This window comes from Capsella rubella, unplaced genomic scaffold (genome assembly GCF_000375325.1).
Source record: "Capsella rubella cultivar Monte Gargano unplaced genomic scaffold, Caprub1_0 scaffold_7, whole genome shotgun sequence".
NCBI classification, from domain to species: domain Eukaryota; kingdom Viridiplantae; phylum Streptophyta; class Magnoliopsida; order Brassicales; family Brassicaceae; genus Capsella; species Capsella rubella.
The window spans coordinates 11,353,297-11,373,007 of NW_006238917.1; the positions used below are offsets into that span (position 1 = coordinate 11,353,297).

General features: G+C 31.1%; 4 protein-coding genes across 7 annotated transcripts in view; 3 read left to right on the forward strand and 1 right to left on the reverse strand.

Moving 5' to 3' along the window:
- Positions 1–10,609, forward strand: part of LOC17880638 — a 29,983-nt gene extending 19,374 nt beyond the window's left edge. The window contains exons 1-4 of one of the 3 annotated variants that reach the window (XM_006283726.2): positions 8,565–8,844; positions 9,037–9,271; positions 9,577–9,729; positions 9,809–10,609. In XM_006283726.2, the coding sequence (XP_006283788.1) occupies positions 8,620–8,844; positions 9,037–9,271; positions 9,577–9,729; positions 9,809–10,473 (1,278 nt within the window). In that variant the 5' untranslated portion in view covers positions 8,565–8,619 and the 3' untranslated portion in view covers positions 10,474–10,609. Of the gene's footprint in view, positions 1–8,564; positions 8,845–9,036; positions 9,272–9,576; positions 9,730–9,808 lie in introns of those variants that run through there. The other 2 variants (XM_023779791.1, XM_023779792.1) reach the window with 2 other exon arrangements.
- Positions 1,195–7,655, forward strand: LOC17880804 (protein DA1-related 4). The gene is made up of 4 exons (XM_023779790.1): positions 1,195–1,592; positions 4,594–5,347; positions 5,505–5,795; positions 7,296–7,655. The coding sequence occupies exons 1-4, from the start codon at positions 1,195–1,197 to the stop codon at positions 7,653–7,655; spliced, it is 1,803 nt and encodes a 600-aa protein (XP_023635558.1).
- Positions 10,610–10,879: 270 nt separating the features above from the next.
- LOC17877420 (cytochrome P450 71A20) lies at positions 10,880–12,793 on the reverse strand. The gene is made up of 3 exons (XM_006285595.2): positions 12,378–12,793; positions 11,687–12,187; positions 10,880–11,607 (listed from the first exon to the last, which is right to left on the reverse strand). The coding sequence occupies exons 1-3, from the start codon at positions 12,759–12,761 to the stop codon at positions 10,999–11,001; spliced, it is 1,494 nt and encodes a 497-aa protein (XP_006285657.1). The 5' UTR covers positions 12,762–12,793; the 3' UTR covers positions 10,880–10,998.
- Positions 12,794–16,526: 3,733 nt separating this feature from the next.
- LOC17879387 ((Z)-gamma-bisabolene synthase 2) overlaps positions 16,527–19,711 on the forward strand; it is a 4,739-nt gene continuing 1,554 nt past the window's right edge. For both annotated transcript variants that reach the window (XM_006282913.2, XM_023779686.1), the window contains exons 1-4: positions 16,527–16,628; positions 16,774–17,050; positions 18,064–18,442; positions 18,941–19,162. In XM_006282913.2, the coding sequence (XP_006282975.2) occupies positions 16,527–16,628; positions 16,774–17,050; positions 18,064–18,442; positions 18,941–19,162 (980 nt within the window). The remainder of the gene's footprint in view (positions 16,629–16,773; positions 17,051–18,063; positions 18,443–18,940; positions 19,163–19,711) is intronic.

Consider the following 19,711-nt stretch of genomic DNA (forward strand, 5'->3'; position numbering starts at 1 on the left):
ATCATCGCATTCGTCGGAATTAAGGATTACAAATGGAAGAGAAGCAAAATCGCTTTTAGGATTCAAAAAAATCTCAAATTGATTTGGGGGAAAAGTGAAAGGGTAACAGTGTCTTTCGTTTAGACTAATTAACCATGTGAGGTTAACTTCTAACCGCGTTTAACGATTCCGTAACCAGCGTTAACGTCTGTTAACTGTCAAAATTAAACCACGTATTTTTGTTCCAAATTTAATAATACAAGTATTAAACTGTCAAAATAAAATTAAATGGCGTATTTTTTGGGATATTTCCCATTTTCAATTTGTTGCTATTGAAAAAATGGCATTGCCTTCATTTTATTTTTTTGCTGTAAGTTTAAGAGAATTTTTGAGAAATACCCTTTTTGGTGTACCCATTTTTAAAAATACCCCTATTTTCTATTCATTTTCAAAAATACCCTTTTTCAAATATGAAAAATTATAAACTTTTATATGGTTGATAAGGTACATCAAGATCATCATTACTACTGGAAGACTAAATCCAAATATTTAGAAGGTTTTAAAAGGTTCTAAACGGCATTTATATGGTTTTTATAAGGTTTTTAAAAGGTTTACACAGTTTTTATAAGCTTTTTATATGATTTTTAAAAGGTATTTATACAGTACTTATGAAATATATATATAAATTTACACACATGTAAAGATAATTTGTGTCTATAAATATAAGTTTATACTTATTTTTTTGATAAATTTCAATTTTTATTGTGACTTTTTGATAAAATTAGAAAGATGGGTATTTTTAAAAAGTGGTGTTAGAAAAGGGGTATTTTTGAAATTTCTCCTAAGTTTAATCCAAAATTATTTAAAAAAAATGATTCGTTCCCGGACGGAGGAAAAACAATTTGATTCTCTACAGTTTCTACAACACCATAGCCCATAGTTTCGGTTCTTCAATTCTCTCAATGAAAAACCAAACAGAACCGATAAAATCAACGAACCAACCAAATAGAACCGATAAAATTAATAAATTTAATTAAACCAGAACTGGTCAACTGGAATTGGGTAGCAACTACTAGCACGTCTCATGCGTTTACAATTTCATCCATACTTTTTAATGATTTGCAGAAACGTCTACGAAGGCTGTTTGATTAATGATTTGATTTATATAACGACATGGTAACGTTGTTAATTCGCAATACTCCAAACAACTCAAACATGAATACAAACAAAGGAACCAAGCACTTCGACAACATGATCTACAACAAAAATGACTCATCAGTCTCTTCCTTCATCAGCCACCTCACCGCGGCTTTCGTAAGCAAAGGAGTCAAGCTGGTTTTAGGGTTCGAACTTCTTCTAGTGATTATCACTATGGACTACGCATCTTCTGTGCCATGCCTAGAGAACCTTGTCGAGCACCGTGACAAGAACTATGAGTTGGTTCCGGTGTTCTATGGCATAAGCAGATCGACCGTGAAGCAACAATCGGGGACGTTAAGTGATGCATTCAAAAAGCTCGAAGGTTCTTATTCTGCAGATCAGGTGAATAAGTGGCGATGTGCCCTAGCGGAAATAGCCGAAATAAAAGGCCATGAGTATGACGCGAAATTAAGGTACGCGTATATAATAATAACCCCTAATTTAAATTTTTGCTTAGGAGGATGTCCAACGGGAAAACGTATAGAGATAATTTCACGATTGAGCGTTCGAAAGAAATATAATTTATAAGACTATTGGGTGTCCCTATCCCACATATTTTGTAAAATTATTGGGTGTCTTTTAAACAAAAAATAAATAAAAAATAAATATATATATATATATATATAATTTAAGACACTCTTTCTTGATTCTATGGGTGGTGGTGTATGGCCGTTCTTAGTTGGTGAAGCGATATGTCTGATCTTTAGTTAACTTTTTTAGACACTTTCATTTAACTAATATAAAACTAGTTTTTTAAAATTGTTTTAGACACTCATACAAATATCATTGATAAAGATGGGTTGTACCTATATTATTATATAATGATTTTTTTTATAACGACTTTAAAGCAGTTCCATTGAGCATATTCAATGGTGACACCCTAAAACAATTAATTATAATATTTTATGCAAAAGTAATTTTTTAGATACTCTTAAGTTCATATAAAATTTGACCCATCCAATAGAAACACTCAATGAGGTGTTTTTAAAAAAATGTACATAAAAATTATATTAATAAACTTTTAAAACATAATACATATATGTTAATCTATTTGTAGATAAACTTTTAACCTCAGATATGTTAACTATATATTCCAAGCAGAAACATATATATTTTGTTTTTTTAACTTCTGCTTACCCTAATTGAAAACCATTAAATCAAGAATAACAAAAAAAAGATAACAGGGAGAGACAAAAAGAGAGAGACTCGATTGAATTTTTCATTTATTTTTTCGTTTATCATTTTTTTCCTTTCACCAATGATAATTTACCACATCAGCTGTTCTTAAACTCAAAAACATATCCTATTTAACACACGAATCTTATTATTGGCCTAAAATTTTGAATAAACAATATTATTATTCTATAAAATTAATGTTTAGACACTCAGAATATCACCATTGTACTTTCTTTAAGAGCATACACAATGGTGATATTTCATGTGTCTTAACATTTTCTTATAGAATAATAATCAAGTTTATTATAAAAATTGATCCAATTAATAAGATCAATGTCTAAAATAAGATATATTTTAAGGGTTAAGAAAAAAGAAAAAGAAAAAAATGTATTGTGTTTTAAAGTTTATTAACATGTTTTTTATCTACCTTTATTGAGTATCTTCATTGTATGGGTCAAAATTCTATAATAACTTAAAGTGTCTAATAAATAATTTTTGTATAAAATATCATAATTAATTGTATTAGACACCCAGTATAGGAGTGTTTTGTATTTTAAAATAAAAACTGAGGAGAGAGTGAGTTATGTTAATGGTTCGAGAGACTCTTTAGAAATGATCTCTACACATTGTTGTCAATGATTCGTTTAATAAATAAATAAAAATAATATTAGATAGATATGAATATTTTACTCTTGTCATGCTCTTAGAGCATCATTATTAAGATCATCTTAAGCTTGGATCTTATGAATAAATTTAGTATTGAAAAAAGTAGAGTTAAAAATTAAGACACTTTGATTTTGTATCTTATTTAAGATACTATCTTACTCTTTAAACCATTTTTTGTATTTTATTTAATAACAAATTACGCTAACATTTTTTTAAGATCTCCCTATTAAAGATAGTCTTAGAACTCTGCTGGTGTTCTTAAACCACCTCATGAATAGAATGAAGGATAATTTGAATGTCTTTGAAATCTAAAAAATAATAATCAACAAAAATTGTAGACACCTATTTTTTATATTGGTGGCTATAGAAACTACATTAATATACTCATTTTAAGACACTACATTAAACTAATAATAAATTTATTATTAAATATGTTATTTTTGTCAAGAATTTTATAAAATATGTTTAACATATGTTTTTTTAGTATTGTCAATAGAGATGCTCTTATTACAATGTTTTGGGGTGTTTATTAATAATATAAGAAGTTTCTTTTTCGTGGTAACTTTAGATTTCAAACGCTTTACATCACATATAACGCTTTATAGAACAATCAAGTCGTTATTTTCATGCAAACACATTATTCCGGTTGTTTAATTCTTATTTTATTTTTTGAACCAGACATTATTCAAGTTGTTGCATCAAACATCTCTATACGCTTGCTTTATAGTAGCAAACTAGATTTGAACCCGCTTGTTAATCATACCTAGATGTTTTTTATCACAAAAAAACTATTGTTGGTTTTATAATTATATTTTATATAATATATTATAAATTTCATATTTATTAATTTAGTATATTTTATTTATAAATGGGTAACCCATATAAACCATTTAGCCACTAGTTTTTTTTATTATTGGGTTTGGGTAAGTATATTCAACCTATTATAATAAATGGGTCGGGTTAAACCCGCCCACGAAAACCTTAAACCCATGTGGGTTTGGGTCGGGTCGGGTTGGGTTACCCATTTGACACACCCGTACTATACAATTATAAACAATACTTTAGTACATCCATTTTTGTATCGTTTGAGAAACATACGTTTGTTTTCAAAAATTCAAATTGTAACATATGAAAAAATAATTATATTTTATTATACATATGTTTTATATAATAATATAAATTTAAAAACAAATAAGATCATATAAAGATATTAGAGACATATTTGATTTATAAGGGAGTGATTTAAGGAAATTTTGTTAAATGTAATAAATATTGATTTCTAGTTTTGCAATTTTATTATGATTTAATTACATAATTTACCTTAATTTTTTATTATTTATACAAATGGCAAGAGTTTAATTATGCAAATATTTTAAAATAAAAGGTTATAACCCAAAAGATACTTCAAAAATGTTAATATATATATACAAAGAAAGCTGAGATTTAATTTTATATTTTTGTCAACGATAATATTATTAAAATTTAAAACCAAGCAAAAGACAAATTTAAAAGAATATGTGAATTCTGTTTTACATCGACTATTAACCTTGAAAAAACTTCTTATTATCTCAGTGAAGAATCCAAATTTGTGGAGGTGATCGTGGAAGCTGTATTTGAGATACTCTATCCTACGGAAGAGATTGGGATCCCCAAGCAGCAACTATATATAGAAAACTTGCTATGCAAGCAAGGATGGGGCCTTCGAACCCTAGGCATTTTAGGTGACCCTGGCATTGGCAAGACAGTACTTGTTAAAGCGGTGTTTCGCCAAATGGTTAGAGACTATGATGTTTCTCGCTTTGTGAACGATTTCGACAAAGAACATAGTGAGAACACACTTGAGCCTTTGCATGAAGAATTCTTTTCTACGACTCTAGTGGAAGAGTTTGACCTAAACAATTCTGGTTCTAAGCAATGCCATCGCCAAAAAAGGGTTTTAATTGTTCTAGATGATGCAAGAAATGCTAAATCCGCTATGTCTTTTCTTGAGCGGAATGATCAGTTTGGTCCAGGGAGCTTGATCATCATAACCTCAAGAGATAGACAAGTTCTTGAAGAGTGCCGCCTCAGTGAAATTTATGAGCTTAACGGTCTAAATGATAAAGATGCTATGAAACTATTCACAAGGTGTTTATATGGGAAAGATGCAATAGGTAAGAATCTTCCAATGATTGAGATTGAAGGTTTAAAAGGGAACCCGTTTGCTCTTCGCTCATATGCCGAGAAAGTTAAAAGCAAGAACACCGATAATATGGAGGAGGTTTCGTCTAATGATGCTTTTGTTAATACAAACAAGAACACATCTATGTGCATCTACTCCAATATTGTAGACGATGATGAACATGAAGAATATGGCATAGCAATGGTACGTTACAATCGATCTAACATATATATATATATATACCCTTTAAACTTCCTTATAACGTATGGATCTTGATAATGACCTAATCAATTGGTTTGGATTTCTCTTTTGTGTGTTTCAGACCACTGAAATTTCAAGAGATATAGTTTTGAAGACTATCTTGCATGGCTCACAAAACATTATATTTGATGTGAAGAATCACACAGATTTCGATCTTACTAACCAAGTCGCTGAGTCTGTAAGTGACCTAAGGAGTCCCTGTGTGGGTCGTCGTCCCTCTAAGAAGGTGCAATCTTTGCCCCAACGTTTTCACAGAAGGCAACTTGTTCTACTCCAACATTTTCACAGAAGGCAACTTGTTCTATTCCGACGACTTGCTTGTCAATTTTACAAACTTTGGCAAGGATATAAGGTAAGGGAAACAACAAAAACTAACAATAGCTTCACCACTTTAGAACACGTACGGAGACATGCATGCCAAAATATTAATAACCTCATATCGAAAAAATTATTACAACATATCATTAAAAAAAGATTTAATGAAATTTAATTGAATATTTTTAGATATAATTTTACGTGAATGCTCTCTCGATTCTCGAATCACCTAATTTTCCCTTATTTTTTTCCGAGAAATAATAGCATTAAAATAAGTTTTGTGGTTAATAATCAAACTATTTATAATCAAATTCAAATTGCAAAATAATATAATAATCATGTCATGTTAATTAATTCTACAAATAAAGAAGTAAAGGAGAAAATTAATATTGGAAGATATGCTATACTAAATAAATAAAATAATGAACTTCTTATAATGTATAATTTCAAATTTTTTTTTTTAGGTAAAAACATAATAAGACTATGTATATTATATAAAGTCAATTGAATCAATTTAATACTACAAATATTTTAAAATAAATGACATACAGTAAAACCTCTATAAATTAATAATGTTGGGACCAAGATATTTTATTAATTTATAGTGATATTAATTTATCTATAAATTAATATTTATTATTTTATAGTGTAAATTAATAATTATTAATTTATAGTGGTATTTATAGTTTTTCAAATTTTAAAAAATTATGAATTGATACAATTTTACAAAATAAGACTAATTTTTTAAATTTTATAAATTATACAGTAGTTAGAAAGTGAATACTATATTTAGGAAAAAAAATTTGACTATAAATACAGATATTGTAGATAAATTCACTTACACAAATGATATACATAAATTCAAATGTATATTAATAACCTCAATTTTATATTTTTACATCCTATATAAAAGTGAATATGATGCATATTTATTTTTTGTCAATAATATGATGCATATTTAAAAATTGAAAGCATAAAGAAAATTTGGTTATTTTTATGACTTGTGATGGTATATATTACAAGATTATTGTTTAAAAAAATACTAACATGCATAAAATACTAACTCTAGGAGAAAATTTATTTTTACAAAAAAAAACTAAGAACATATATTAATATATCTACTTATATGTATATATAGAGTGATTATTAATTTATGATATTATTAGGACTATATTTTACATAGGGATGTCAGAATAATTATTATCTTATTATCTTATCAAATTTCGTCAATTTTTACACCGGCCCGACTTGGGACCAGCAAAATTTATTAATTTATAGTGTTTATTAATTTATACAGTATTAATTTATAGAGGTTTTACTGTATGTCGTAAGAAGAGAAAGACGAGCAGATTTTTTGAACGTGCCAAAAAGAAACATTACTTTATTATATGTATTAATTTCAATATTCTTATTAGTCCTTCACAATTTTATTTTCCATCCTTTCAAAGATAAAGATGTGATAAAAATGTATTTTGCCTTTGCTTTGGTAGCACAAAGGTATAGATTTCTGATATTGATCACTTTTGTTTGATTGCAGAGATTCTCGAGGTTGAGGAAAATTAATCTTGGGCACTGTGAGAAAATAATTCAAGTTGTGGAACTCTCAAACGCACCTTACCTTGAGGAAATAGATCTTCAAGACTGCAAAAACTTGGAGAACATACCAGACACTGATGAGCTTGAGAATCTCCATTCTCTTGATCTCTCTGGTTGCACTGGGATCAAATATTTTCAAGAAAATGTAAGGACCATTGGAGAATTAAAACTTGAAGGCACTGGGATAAGAGAAATAAGATCCAAAAATTCAAAGTTCTCAAGATTAGTAAAACAACGAAGTGATACGTACAACTTTGGAATTTACACAGAGACAGTTGGAATTTTCAGGATTTTGAACTAAACTTTGATCAAGTCTAGTTCATGGGTGTTTTTTTTTTTTTCCTTTTTCTAATAAAAAAAAAAATATGTACAGGAACAAATCTTATGTAAAAAAAATCTGTATTTCTGTAACTCGTTTTTTAATTTTATACATGTAACTGTGTGAAAGAAAAACAACAAAATAATCAAAATAATAGTCTTGTCTGTGATTAACTCAATACTATATGCAGACTTAATCGTATATGTGGATATTAATTTCAGTCTTCATGTGAACAAATGTTACTCTACTGTTTACACCTCTAGATCGAATAATGTCCGTGTTGATAGCTTTGCGAAATCGGTTCAAGCATGAACCAAGAAAAAGAAAGCGGTTCGAACACGAGGTTCTACTTTTTCCATATATGCTCTTAAGTTTCGGTATGGCTAGCTCATGAGGCTAGCCTACTTAAATCTGTTTAATAAAATATGGTGTTTTTGATATTAAAAGAAATAAACAATGTTAAATATGATGACTCAGTTTGATACTTAATTTCAGTAGATTAAGATAGTTTTGTTTGATGACAAAAAAAAAAAAATTTGGTTTTTCGTTACTTCGGTTATTAACGAAAACTGGTCTAGTTTTTTTATTTATAAAAATGATATAATCTGGTTATTAAAAATTTAAACAAATTTGGTTAAGCTGAACCGAATCAAACTAATCGAAATTGTCAGTTAACCGAACTAATTTCGCAGAATTACCGATCAATTAATAACCAATAACCAAAATCAAACCGAACAACTAAAATCTCGGTTCGGTTCATTAATTCACAACAATTCACCCAACCAAATCAATTGGACCGTTTAAATTAAACCCTGGTTAACTAAACTTTCTAAGGGTTTCATTACAGTAACAAGAAACGCCGTCGAAGTCCCAAACCTTCACCGACACACTTTAAAATTTTCCGGCGATCTCGAAGTTCTTCTGGCCTTCTCAGTCATCTTCACAAATGAATTCAGTTCAACGTTTCTCGTTGACAACACGGCGTGGGAGAAGGCTAAGCACCACCATCGAGTCATGTGTACGCCATTTCTGCAGAGGACACGACGAAGGAGACTGGTTTTACTCGCCGGAATGGTGGGATCCTCACGACGGCGGCCACACAGTTTCACGAGCTGTCTCTGTTAATGGAAACGGCGTCGTTTCAGTCGTCGCTCATCCTTCTTCTCTCCCTGTGAGTTAAAATCAGATTCTTGAAACCTCTGTTTTTGTTTCTTGAAACCTCTGTTTTTGTTTCTTGAAACCTCTGTTTTTGTTTCTTGGAACCTCTGTTTTTGTTTCTTGGAACCTTAGTTTTTGTTTCTTGAAACCTTAGTTTTTGTTTCTTGATTTAGGAGAGTGTTTATAATGATTTAATCTTATGTAGAGTAGAGATTCATGGGGAGAAACTGAGAGATGGTTAGAGAAAAGGTATATGGAAGTAATGACTAGAGATGGAGAAGAGAAGAATGAGATGTTTAAGATACTTGGATATCAATGGCGATCGCTTCGGTTTAACGATGATACTCGACAAAGCACTGTTAAAGTCATGGCTGCTTACAGAACATTGCAACCTAGTTCTGTTTTCTATATGCAACAACCACATTGTCTTGCTGTTCCATGTGAGATTGATATTTTCTTTATTCCTTTCTTTTATTATATGCTACCTTGTCTCACTTTTAGAGCTATGTTGGTTTAGTTTTATGCATTAAGATGCTTATGTTTTATGGATACACAGAACATAACTTGTTCTTGGAACTTGACTTGTTTGTTCTTGAAACATGACTTGTTTATTGTGTTTTAAGTAGTTGTGGTAGTCATGTGTTTCCAAGTATAAGTGTTTAGGTTCATTGTGATGTTGTTTTGTGGAGTTGGTCTCTATGTTATTATTAAGCTGAACTCTTTATTTATTTATTTTGGGTGACAGATCTGAAGAGCATGGTGTCAGTTGGATTGACATCTCTTACAGCTTCTAAATTTGATATGAAGAGTGTAGCTATTGGGGAGAAACAAATGCACATATTATGCATCGGTCACGGTGGTGGAAGTTTACCGTTGTTTTTAGCTAAACACATTCTTGGTAAGTACTAATCATTATACCTATATCTCTGAATTCATATGTAAACTGATGTGGATGGTGTTATTGATCTATCTTCTAGGTGCTGTTGTTGACATAGTTGAGCTTGACCCGCTCGTTATCTCAGAGTCGGTTCGAGCAATGGGGTTTCCTGCATTCTCTGTCATGACAGAAACCGGGAAACGTGCGTTACAATCTCCGGAAGTTATTGACCAAGTGATGTGGAGAGGCATCCATGAGAGACTCTTTCTCTACGAATCAAAAGCTGAGGAGTTCATTCTCAAGAACCAATGTAACACTTATGACATGATCTTTATGGATGCTTATGATGGAGCTGACATCTTTCCTCATACTCTATGGGATTCTGGTTCGGTGTTTATGAAAGCTCTGAGCAAAGTACTTCACCATGAGCATGGGACTATGGTGGTGAATCTTCACTCTGATGCAGATATCTCTGACATAGACAGATCAAACGAAGGTGTGACAACGGGGAAGTATGTTAGGAAGGTTGGTAGAGCTTATAAAAAGGGTTTAATGGAGAATGAGAAGAATGGGATGGTGTTTGCTTGTGATGTGCCATGGCTATGTAATGTATCTCTGGTGGTGAGTAGAGGGATGAGCAAAGAAGGAAGACTTAATGGTAAAGTCATGAACAGTCTTATGAAGACTTCACTAGAAGTTGACCAAATCCTGCGTTTGCCTTTCTCTTGCTTGGATTATTTGAAAACTGGTCTTGCCATTATATAACTTGATCTCAGGATTTGAGTTATGTCTCTTAATTATGTTTTGTCCGTAGAAAAGAGAGATATGTAGCAAACACGAAAGACAATATGGTTTAGTTGTCTTGCATTTGGGATTGCAATAGAAATGTGTTGTGATTCCATATAATAGTACAAGAGTTGTCTCGTGCATGATGTGTAGCTCGAACACGATAAAAGCCAAGGTCCCTTAAAGAGAAGTTGATCTTCTTGTTTCATGTTGACCATGCACATAGCATCTAACTTTACCCTTGTAGTACTCTCCAATTGAGACTCTAATAGGATTTGTGTTTCTTGCATTCCAGTCTGTTGGTTGCCATCTCCATCGAGAGGATTCAGTAGTAGCAGCATGTTTTGAACATAGATAACTTAAATTTTGAGTTAGTTCAGACAACTAGAGTTTCTCTTAAATCAAGAATTGTATTACAAGTCTTATCATATTATGAATGTACTTAGACCATGCAAAGTTGCAATGTTTTATTCACGAATAAGGCTAAAAGAGATAGGTTCGAAATCAAGCAGAAGATGGGATAGCCATAAGAGGGAATTTGCGGAAAATCACAAGGCCGGTTGCTTCAGTTAGATCATCTTGAACCCTTTCTGGTTGGACATCCATTCTCCAGTTGAACCGTTTCACAATGTTGGCCAATGTCACCCCGATCAACGCCGATGTGAATCCTATTCCGGGACATATTCTTTTTCCCGATCCAAACGGAATAAACTTAAAATCTTGTCCTTGAAAATCCAAATCCGAGTCTAAATGCCTTTCCGGCCTAAACTCTTCAGCATCTTGCCCCCATGTTATAGTGTCTCGTTGGATTGCCCAAGCATTGACTATAACCTGTGTGCCTGAAGGAACATTGTATCCTTTTAACTTGACATTTTCGCTAAATACTCGTGGAACCAACAATGGAGCCGGTGGACGCAACCGTAAAGCCTCCTTAATAACAGCTTGTAAATAATTCATCTTCTCAGCTTCTTTCTCCGTTATAAATAAATCTTGTGGTGACTTTGAACGAACCTCTTCTTGAAGTTTCTTCATGGCCTTTGGATGTCTCATAAGCTCTGTCATTGTCCATTCAAGAAATGATAGAGTTGTTGCCGTTCCAGCTAAGAACATATCCTAAGGATAAAAACAAGTAAAATGTCAACATGTTAAAGCTAATATAGAAGCACGCCTAATAACTAGTTATAATACTTACCCATATGATAAGTTTTAAGGCACTTTTCTCAAGCTCGAATTGTCCCGTCTTATCGCTTTGAATCATTAGCAACTTATCAACCAAGTCGGATCTGGTCTCTTTATTTGCTTCTTCATGTTCTTTAACAACTCTTTCCAAAAATTCATCAAACCTTTTATCTACTTCCTCCATTTTATGATCAAGACCGCGCATCTTATCGATCCAAGACAAACTAGGAATGTATTCTCCAATAGGAAACTCACCTAAGAGTGCAGCAAATGTCCTCACTATGTTCTCTACATCAATCTTATCTTTCTTGCTACTATATTTTCTTCCCAAGGCAGCTCTACATATTATATCATTTGTCAAAGTCATTAAGAGTTGGCTTAGATTTACCGGTGAGGATGAAGATGAACAACTTGCTTTTTTCAACTTTTCGATCATTAGTTTAATCTCTTCTTCTCTTATCTTCTCATAAGACCTAACCATTTTGTTGTTGAGTAGATTTTGGATGCATATACTCTACATCCAACACAAAATTCAAAATATTTTGTTACTACTACTCTCCTTTTTTTACATTAAGTATTCTTGAAACACTAATCTCTTTGTTTTATAATAGGAGTAAAAACATTTTAACATGTTAAAATGACTTAGTGAGCTACCAAACCATAGTTATGAATGAAAACAAAACACTAGTTGTTATTTTAACTACCTTCATTTGTCTCCAATATTCTCCATAAGGAGCAAAAGCCACATCTCTCCCACCACTCAGAATTTTATCGACCACTTTTGTTTTTGGGCGGTTTGCACAAACAAGATCATGTGTCTTCATGACTTCATGAGCAACCTCAGCGGAGGAGACTATGAGGACTGGTGTACGGCCGAAATGAAGGAGCATGAGTGGTCCATATCGGAGACTCAAAGAACGAAGAGAGCGGTGAGTATTGAGGCTGAGCTGATGGAGGTTTCCGATCACCGGAAGTCGCCATGGGGATGGTGGTAGGTTAAACTTGTTTGTGGAGGTTCTTTGGAGGATGTATTTTAGGAGAAGTGCAAGGATGGTAGTTAAACACAAAGTGATTAATATCATTACCATTTCAATTTAAATTTCTCATATAAGTGTTTGGTAAATGTATTTGTTATTTGTGAATTTGTGCATTTCCTCTTCCTGTCTACTTTGTAATTTATAGAGTTTTGGATCCCAGATTCCAAACGTACTATTTTACTATGCACACGAGAATATACAGTAGTATAACAATCATTTTACACGCAAAATGTTTTGGTTAATATATCTAAAGGGTCTTTTGCAAATAAATTTTATAAATTTCTATTTCTTACAACTTTATCTTTCAAATCCAAAAAAATATAAGTTAATTTTGCGACGTCAAGAAATACGTAATATAACACATTTTTGTTACCGTCAAATTAAATTTGTAAGTATTTGATAATAATACATCAAGTTAAAGTCCTCATGGTAAGAATTTCAAATATATTTTTAGAATTGTTAAAATGGACGTACATGTCTGTAAAATAAAGTAGAAAATACTGCAACAATCCGCCCCGTGGGACACTCTGCCACATGGTGTTCCTCCTTGGCCCACCAGGGTTGTCTTCTTACTTGGAATGATTAATTTGCAGTTTTTAGAAATGGAGGGTAGAATTGGAAAAGTTGGTGACTTGATAACCTAATCTAAATATATATAGAGCCTAATTTAAGAATCTGCAATAAGACTTTTGTTATATGTTACTTCTAACTTAGTAGTTTTTTTTTTATGTTACATCCGACTAAAATATGGTATTTGACTAGGGCCCGAATGGCATTCCGATTTGAGTGTGATTACAATTTGAGTATGAGAGCGATGTGATTAGTTAGAAATATGAATGAGGTGATTCGGGTGCGATGTCATTACATCATATTTTCCAATGATAACACGGTTTGAATGCAATTAGAAAACAAAACTACTAAATAAACATTTTATTATATACCTTTGATGACTACACTAATTCGGTCGATATTAATTTCAAATAAAATCTGGTAGGTTACATAGTTTGAGAAAAAATGTTTGTTCAAGTTGAAATTGACATTGTATCTAACTGTTTTATAAAATGGTAAGACGAAAGTTATACAAATTAATAATATAATTTTCTTGCTTGAATGTGTCATTACTCGGTTTAATGACATGTTAATTATATTTAAAAACAGATGTATGCCCCCATTAGAGTTAGAAAGTGACAATTACTTGATGTGGTGCCTATTATTTTTCTAGAAGAATTAATATTAACAAAGATTTTTATATTTATTTTTGGCACGAGCATAAATATTAAATATCATAATAGCATTTATATTTTAATGACTTTAGTTTTTAATTTGACTAAATTTTTATATATAATATGGTATAGTGGTTTATTTGTTTTATAGTTGTATAAGTTATTTTAAGGAGTTGATACATCTGCCACAACTGTAATGTAGTTATATGTGTTACCATTAGGATATACTCACCATTACTCACCATTAGATATAATGTGTTATCAAACTTATTAGTGATGTATATATCCACTCAGGTTCTTCAGATTATTATTTGAAAGTTATATATTCATATGATCATTATGTGATAATAAATTAGATATGTCAAAATACATGATGAGGATCATGATAATAGGGGTAATTGATCTAAGGTTTTGTGTTTATGATGTATTTCATTCTTTGGCGTGATAGTATATATATATATTTGTAATTGTGATGTATTTCCCACCATATGGATATCATTATTATAAAAGTTAAACAATAATGGAAGTGGAATATACAACCAAAAAAAATATGTTTAAATATATCTTTTATCTATTTAATGGAAAACACATGTTAATTGATGATATAATTAATCTTAAATGATGTAGCATTACAATACTTTGCTATTAAACATTGACTTAGCTAGAGAAATCTTAACTACTACTTTGCTTTAATATTCTTCCCAAAATATTAATATTCTGTAAGAAATAAATTTTTATATTGAATTCATATTAGTCCATATAATTTGCCAATTTGGTATAGTGGCAAATTCTTTTCTAGCATATGAGGTCTAACTAATATTTTCCGAAATTATCAGAATAAATGTAAAACTAAAGAACTCTTAATTAGTGGCATGGATAACTTGTGTAGAATAAACATGCCGGAAAGCTAATTTTAGTAGATTTTTTTTTTTTTTTTAAGTTGTAGTGTTAACACAATACTAATGTATATAATGATATCACTTTTCCAAAACATGAAAACATGAATAACTAGTATACCATGCATCCCATAGTTTTTTTTAATGTCAATTAGAGTGAGAGATATTTTAAAATTAAGTAGAAAACATTTATTTAGAGTTGCTGCTCAAAACCAAAATGAACAAGTTTAGGTAGGTTATTCCTCCTACTAGATAGAGAAAACAATTAGTGAAAACAATTGTAAGATTCAGTCATTTACTAAACATATAAGTAAACAATGTATGCATTGTTTGTACGTCGCTATTAAACGTTAAATTAATAAATCTGGTCAAGTAGTGAGACCCTAGTTTGTGAAAAAGTTTAAATGAATCGATGATTTGGTTACCTATGTCACTAAAGTACACTTATCTTATGCTTTTTAGATGCAAGGATTTTGTCTGATGTAGTGGCTGTTTGATACAAGATGTGATTCACGATGTTGATGCTTTATGTTTGTCTGTGTTTAGGTTCTAGAAGACTTAATAACAAATGATTGGAGGATGAATGAAAGAGAAAAATAACTATTCTAAGTTTAGGAGAATTGGAGCTTGACAAGATAAAGGAAAAGAGAAAAAAGGAAAAAAGTTTTTCCTCATGATATTTGGAAAATTATCTTATGTGATTTGGAAATCATGTTTGCTATATATAGAGGTGTTGAACACGTCCTAGAGGAGCAAAAGAGCTGAAGCACAAAGAATAATCTTTGAGAGATTTCTGGTTTTGTGTGCGACATAGTTTCGCGGTTTGGTGCTTGTGTGATCAAGTTCTTTGTTCGTCGCTCACTCCCCGATGGGGGTTCTTTTCACCCTTTCGTGGTGTGACGTATTTGTGAAGGTTGCTCCAGAGACTTGGGGTATTGAAGTCTAGGCTCAGAGGGAGTTTAACACAAGGTTAGGTTATCTTGGTTAAATCTAGACTCATAAGGAGTTTAGTTACTAATAGAGATTTATCCTTAAGGTTTCATGTTATACCTCAAAGCGGTAGTCCAAGAAGGGTGTGCTTGATTGTGTTATAACACATTCTATTTAAAAGTAATGAACTAAGTTGTGTTATAGCACATTCTATTTAAAATTAATGAACTAAGTTGTCAACATTACAAATAAAATAACTGTTTGGCATTACTCTATTTTACTATAAAAAATGACTTATACACCACTACTGTATCTTTTGTCAAACTATTAATTTTTCTCCATATAATTTGGTATATAGGCATGTTCGGTAGTTAGTCGCAGTCGTTGCGACTATTCATCACATGATTACTTTCATATTTCTTTTACTTCTTCATCGTTTCTTTTAATTTCTGTTACAGCGACCAAAATTCTTGAAATCTAAAATTACCAGTGAAAACAGCAACACAAGCTTTTGATTAGAAACAGTAACTATTACGCGTATTTTTTTGTTTAACAAATCTGTCTAACAAATCTTGTTTTCTTTTGTTTTTTTTTGGATATAATTCCACTTGTTAGTTGTTACTTTGTTAATCAGGTGATTTTGATGAAATATTTAATAAACATTGTTTCATTAGTATATATATATATATATTGTGGTTTTACCTACACTACACTCCTCACCTAGCTACAACTCTCTAACTTTGTTTCTCTTTGTCTTTCAAACCACTATGGAAGTCCAAACAACGGTCGATAATGAAAGTCTTGCGTTCAAAAAGTTGTCTCACTCTCAATGGACTGATTACTTCGTCTCTTTTCCCATTGATGATTCGGTGAGGCAATACAATTATAGTTGTAATATATAATAAACTATTTTTCGTGCTTTTATTGAAATGTGTATACCTTTATATATAAGTTAGCCGATAAAAGAAAAGATTTAAGTAAGAGTTTACATGAAATTTGTTTTCGGCTATATAGGAACTTGACGCGATTACAAGAGAGATTGACATACTCAAGCCTGAAGTTAGGGAGCTCTTATCTTCCCAAGGTGACAATGAAACATCCAAGAGCAAAGTGCTTTTGATCCAATTGCTTCTTAGCCTTGGTCTTGCTTTTCATTTTGAAAATGAGATTGAAAATATACTAGAAGATGTTTTTCAAAGGATTGAAGATATGTTTGGTGATGAAAGGGACTTGTCTACAGTTTCGATCATGTTCTGCGTTTTTAGAACATACGGACACAATTTATCATCAAGTAAGCTAAATTTTTCTAATGCTTACTATTTTTGTATTTTAAATCACTTCTAACGTCAAATATATACAATAAATCTATCTTAACATTTTTGGAGACATTTTTTGACCAAAAATTGTTTTTGGCAACCTTTCTTCCAAAAAAACCAAACTATAAAACATTAGCAAAGACAAATCATTAAGGTTAACTTTGTCTTTTAAACAAACCAACCGGGTCAAAAATTTTTTTAACACAACCTGGTTTCTATGCTGAAATTGGTTTCACACGAAATGGGTAATAGACTAATAGACTATCAAATCTACAATCAATGGTTTGTAGCCCATTAAGTCATCATGGAAGCCCACTTTGTTGCCTTAAGTCCATCACCGTTACATTAGCAAATATTCCTAATATGTAGATTATACACCTTACCTTAATTATCATAAACAATAACTATATAGGCCATTAATGAAAAAATCATGTTACAAAATTTACTATTTTCAAACTTTTTATGTTTCTATTTATCAATAATAAAGAAAAAGGGAAACAAAGATAAAGACTTAAATATCTAATAATAAACAACCAAAATGAAATTCAGCAATTAATAATTTAAAATATTACTTTAATGCGATTAAATATTTTTAAAAATTAAATTTTTAATACAAAAACGAATTAGACAAACTGCTAATAACTTAACAAAGAAATTTCACTCTAAAAAATAAATAAAGTGGATAATAGAGAAGAGGGAACATATAAATAAAAACTTATATAATATACAAAAAATCAATAAACAACAAATGTAATGTTACAAGATGGAAAATAACAAAAGGAAATTCAATATACCTTTATAATAAGATCAGAAAATTTACAAAAAATTTAAAAAAAAAGTCCAACTCTTTATTGGTATATTAAAATTTTGATAGAGTGTTGAAAACTAAAGGGGTGTATTGAATCCTTTATAGAAGTTGAAAACTATTAATTGATTTGTAGTCTTTCACATCCTTTATAGACTTTTTAGTGATCTCTTCCGCATGTAGATGTATTCAAGAGATTTATAGGGGATGATGGGAAGTTTGAGAAATCTCTTATAGGAGATACCAAAGGTATAATGAACTTGTATGAAGCTGCTCACTTGGGAACAACGAAAGACTATGTATTGGACGAAGCATTGAAGTTCACATCAAACCATTTGAAGTCTCTATTGGCAGGTGGAACATGCCAACCTCATATCACAAAGCTTATAAGAAACATGCTTTATCTACCTCAACGTTGGAATATGGAAGCACTAATTGCTAGAGAGTACATTTCCTTCTACGAACAAGAAAAAGATCATGATAAGACGCTACTCAGATTAGCCAAGCTCAATTTCAAGTTATTGCAGCTGCATTACATCAAAGAACTCAAAACGTTTATCAAGTAGGATCATAGTAGGGAAAACGGGGAAAATCATCCCAAACTATTCCCCGAAAGCATTTTCATACCCAAACTCGCGTACTATGAATTTTACAACCCAAACCAGCTTTTAATTCAAATAACCAACCTGAACCACATTAATTTTGGTTGATTTCAACCTCGACGTTAACAGTATCCCTGCCCATCTTGGTTTTTACAGAAACTTAAACTTGATTGTCCAAATCTTCAAGATGGGCAGGGATATTGTTAACGTCGAGGTTGAAATCGACCAAAATTATTGTGGTTCAGGTTGGTTATTTGAATTGAAAGCTGGTTTGGGTTGTAAAATTCAGAGTACGCGAGTTTGGGTATGAAAATGCCTTCGGGGAATAGTTTGGGTTGATTTTCCCCGTTTTCCCGATCATAGTACAGCCATTATCTACTTTTGTTAACTTTAACAACTCTATTAATCTTGAATAATCCCTTTTCTGTTTTTTTTTTTTTTTTCGCCTGTTTTTAAAGATGGTGGATAGAGCTAGACCTAACATCTAAGTGGCCAAGTCAATTTAGAGAGAGGATCGTGGAGGCTTGGCTAGCAGGATTGATGATGTATTACGAACCACAGTTTTCAGGTGGACGGGTCATTGCCGCTAAGTTTAACTATCTCCTTACCATTATAGATGACGCTTGTGATCACTACTTGACCATTCCTGATATTACAAGACTTGTAGGTTGTGTGGAAAGGTACATAACCTAAATTTTTTACCTTAACTATTTTAAGCTTATTTTTCTATATATAAATGGTGCTTGCATAGGTGAACTTGTTTTTTTCTATATTATCTGCTAATTAAGTAAGACATAAAAATTAAAAAACCAACTAGGTTCGGACCCGCACTACAGCGCGGGGGAAATAATTATATATATATATATAATTTTTAATTGATTAGAATATGTTATATTTTAATTTTATTGCAATGCATTCGATTACGGTGAATTATATATTTGTATAATAAGTTTAAATAAAATAATAAACGAAAAAGCGAGTAAATAATAATATATTGAGTTTTGATACAAATTAAATAACAATAAAAATTTAACAGCATGAAATAATCTTTATCGACAAATTATTCAATTGACCATTTCTGTAGTAGAAGTAGGAATATACATAAAAATTACATACTTACAATATATTTTATGAAGAATCAACTCGTAACATAATTCATTTGGTAAAAAACATTATTCATAACTCGCTTTACCATTATAATTGTGATTTTAACAAACTACCCGTGAACT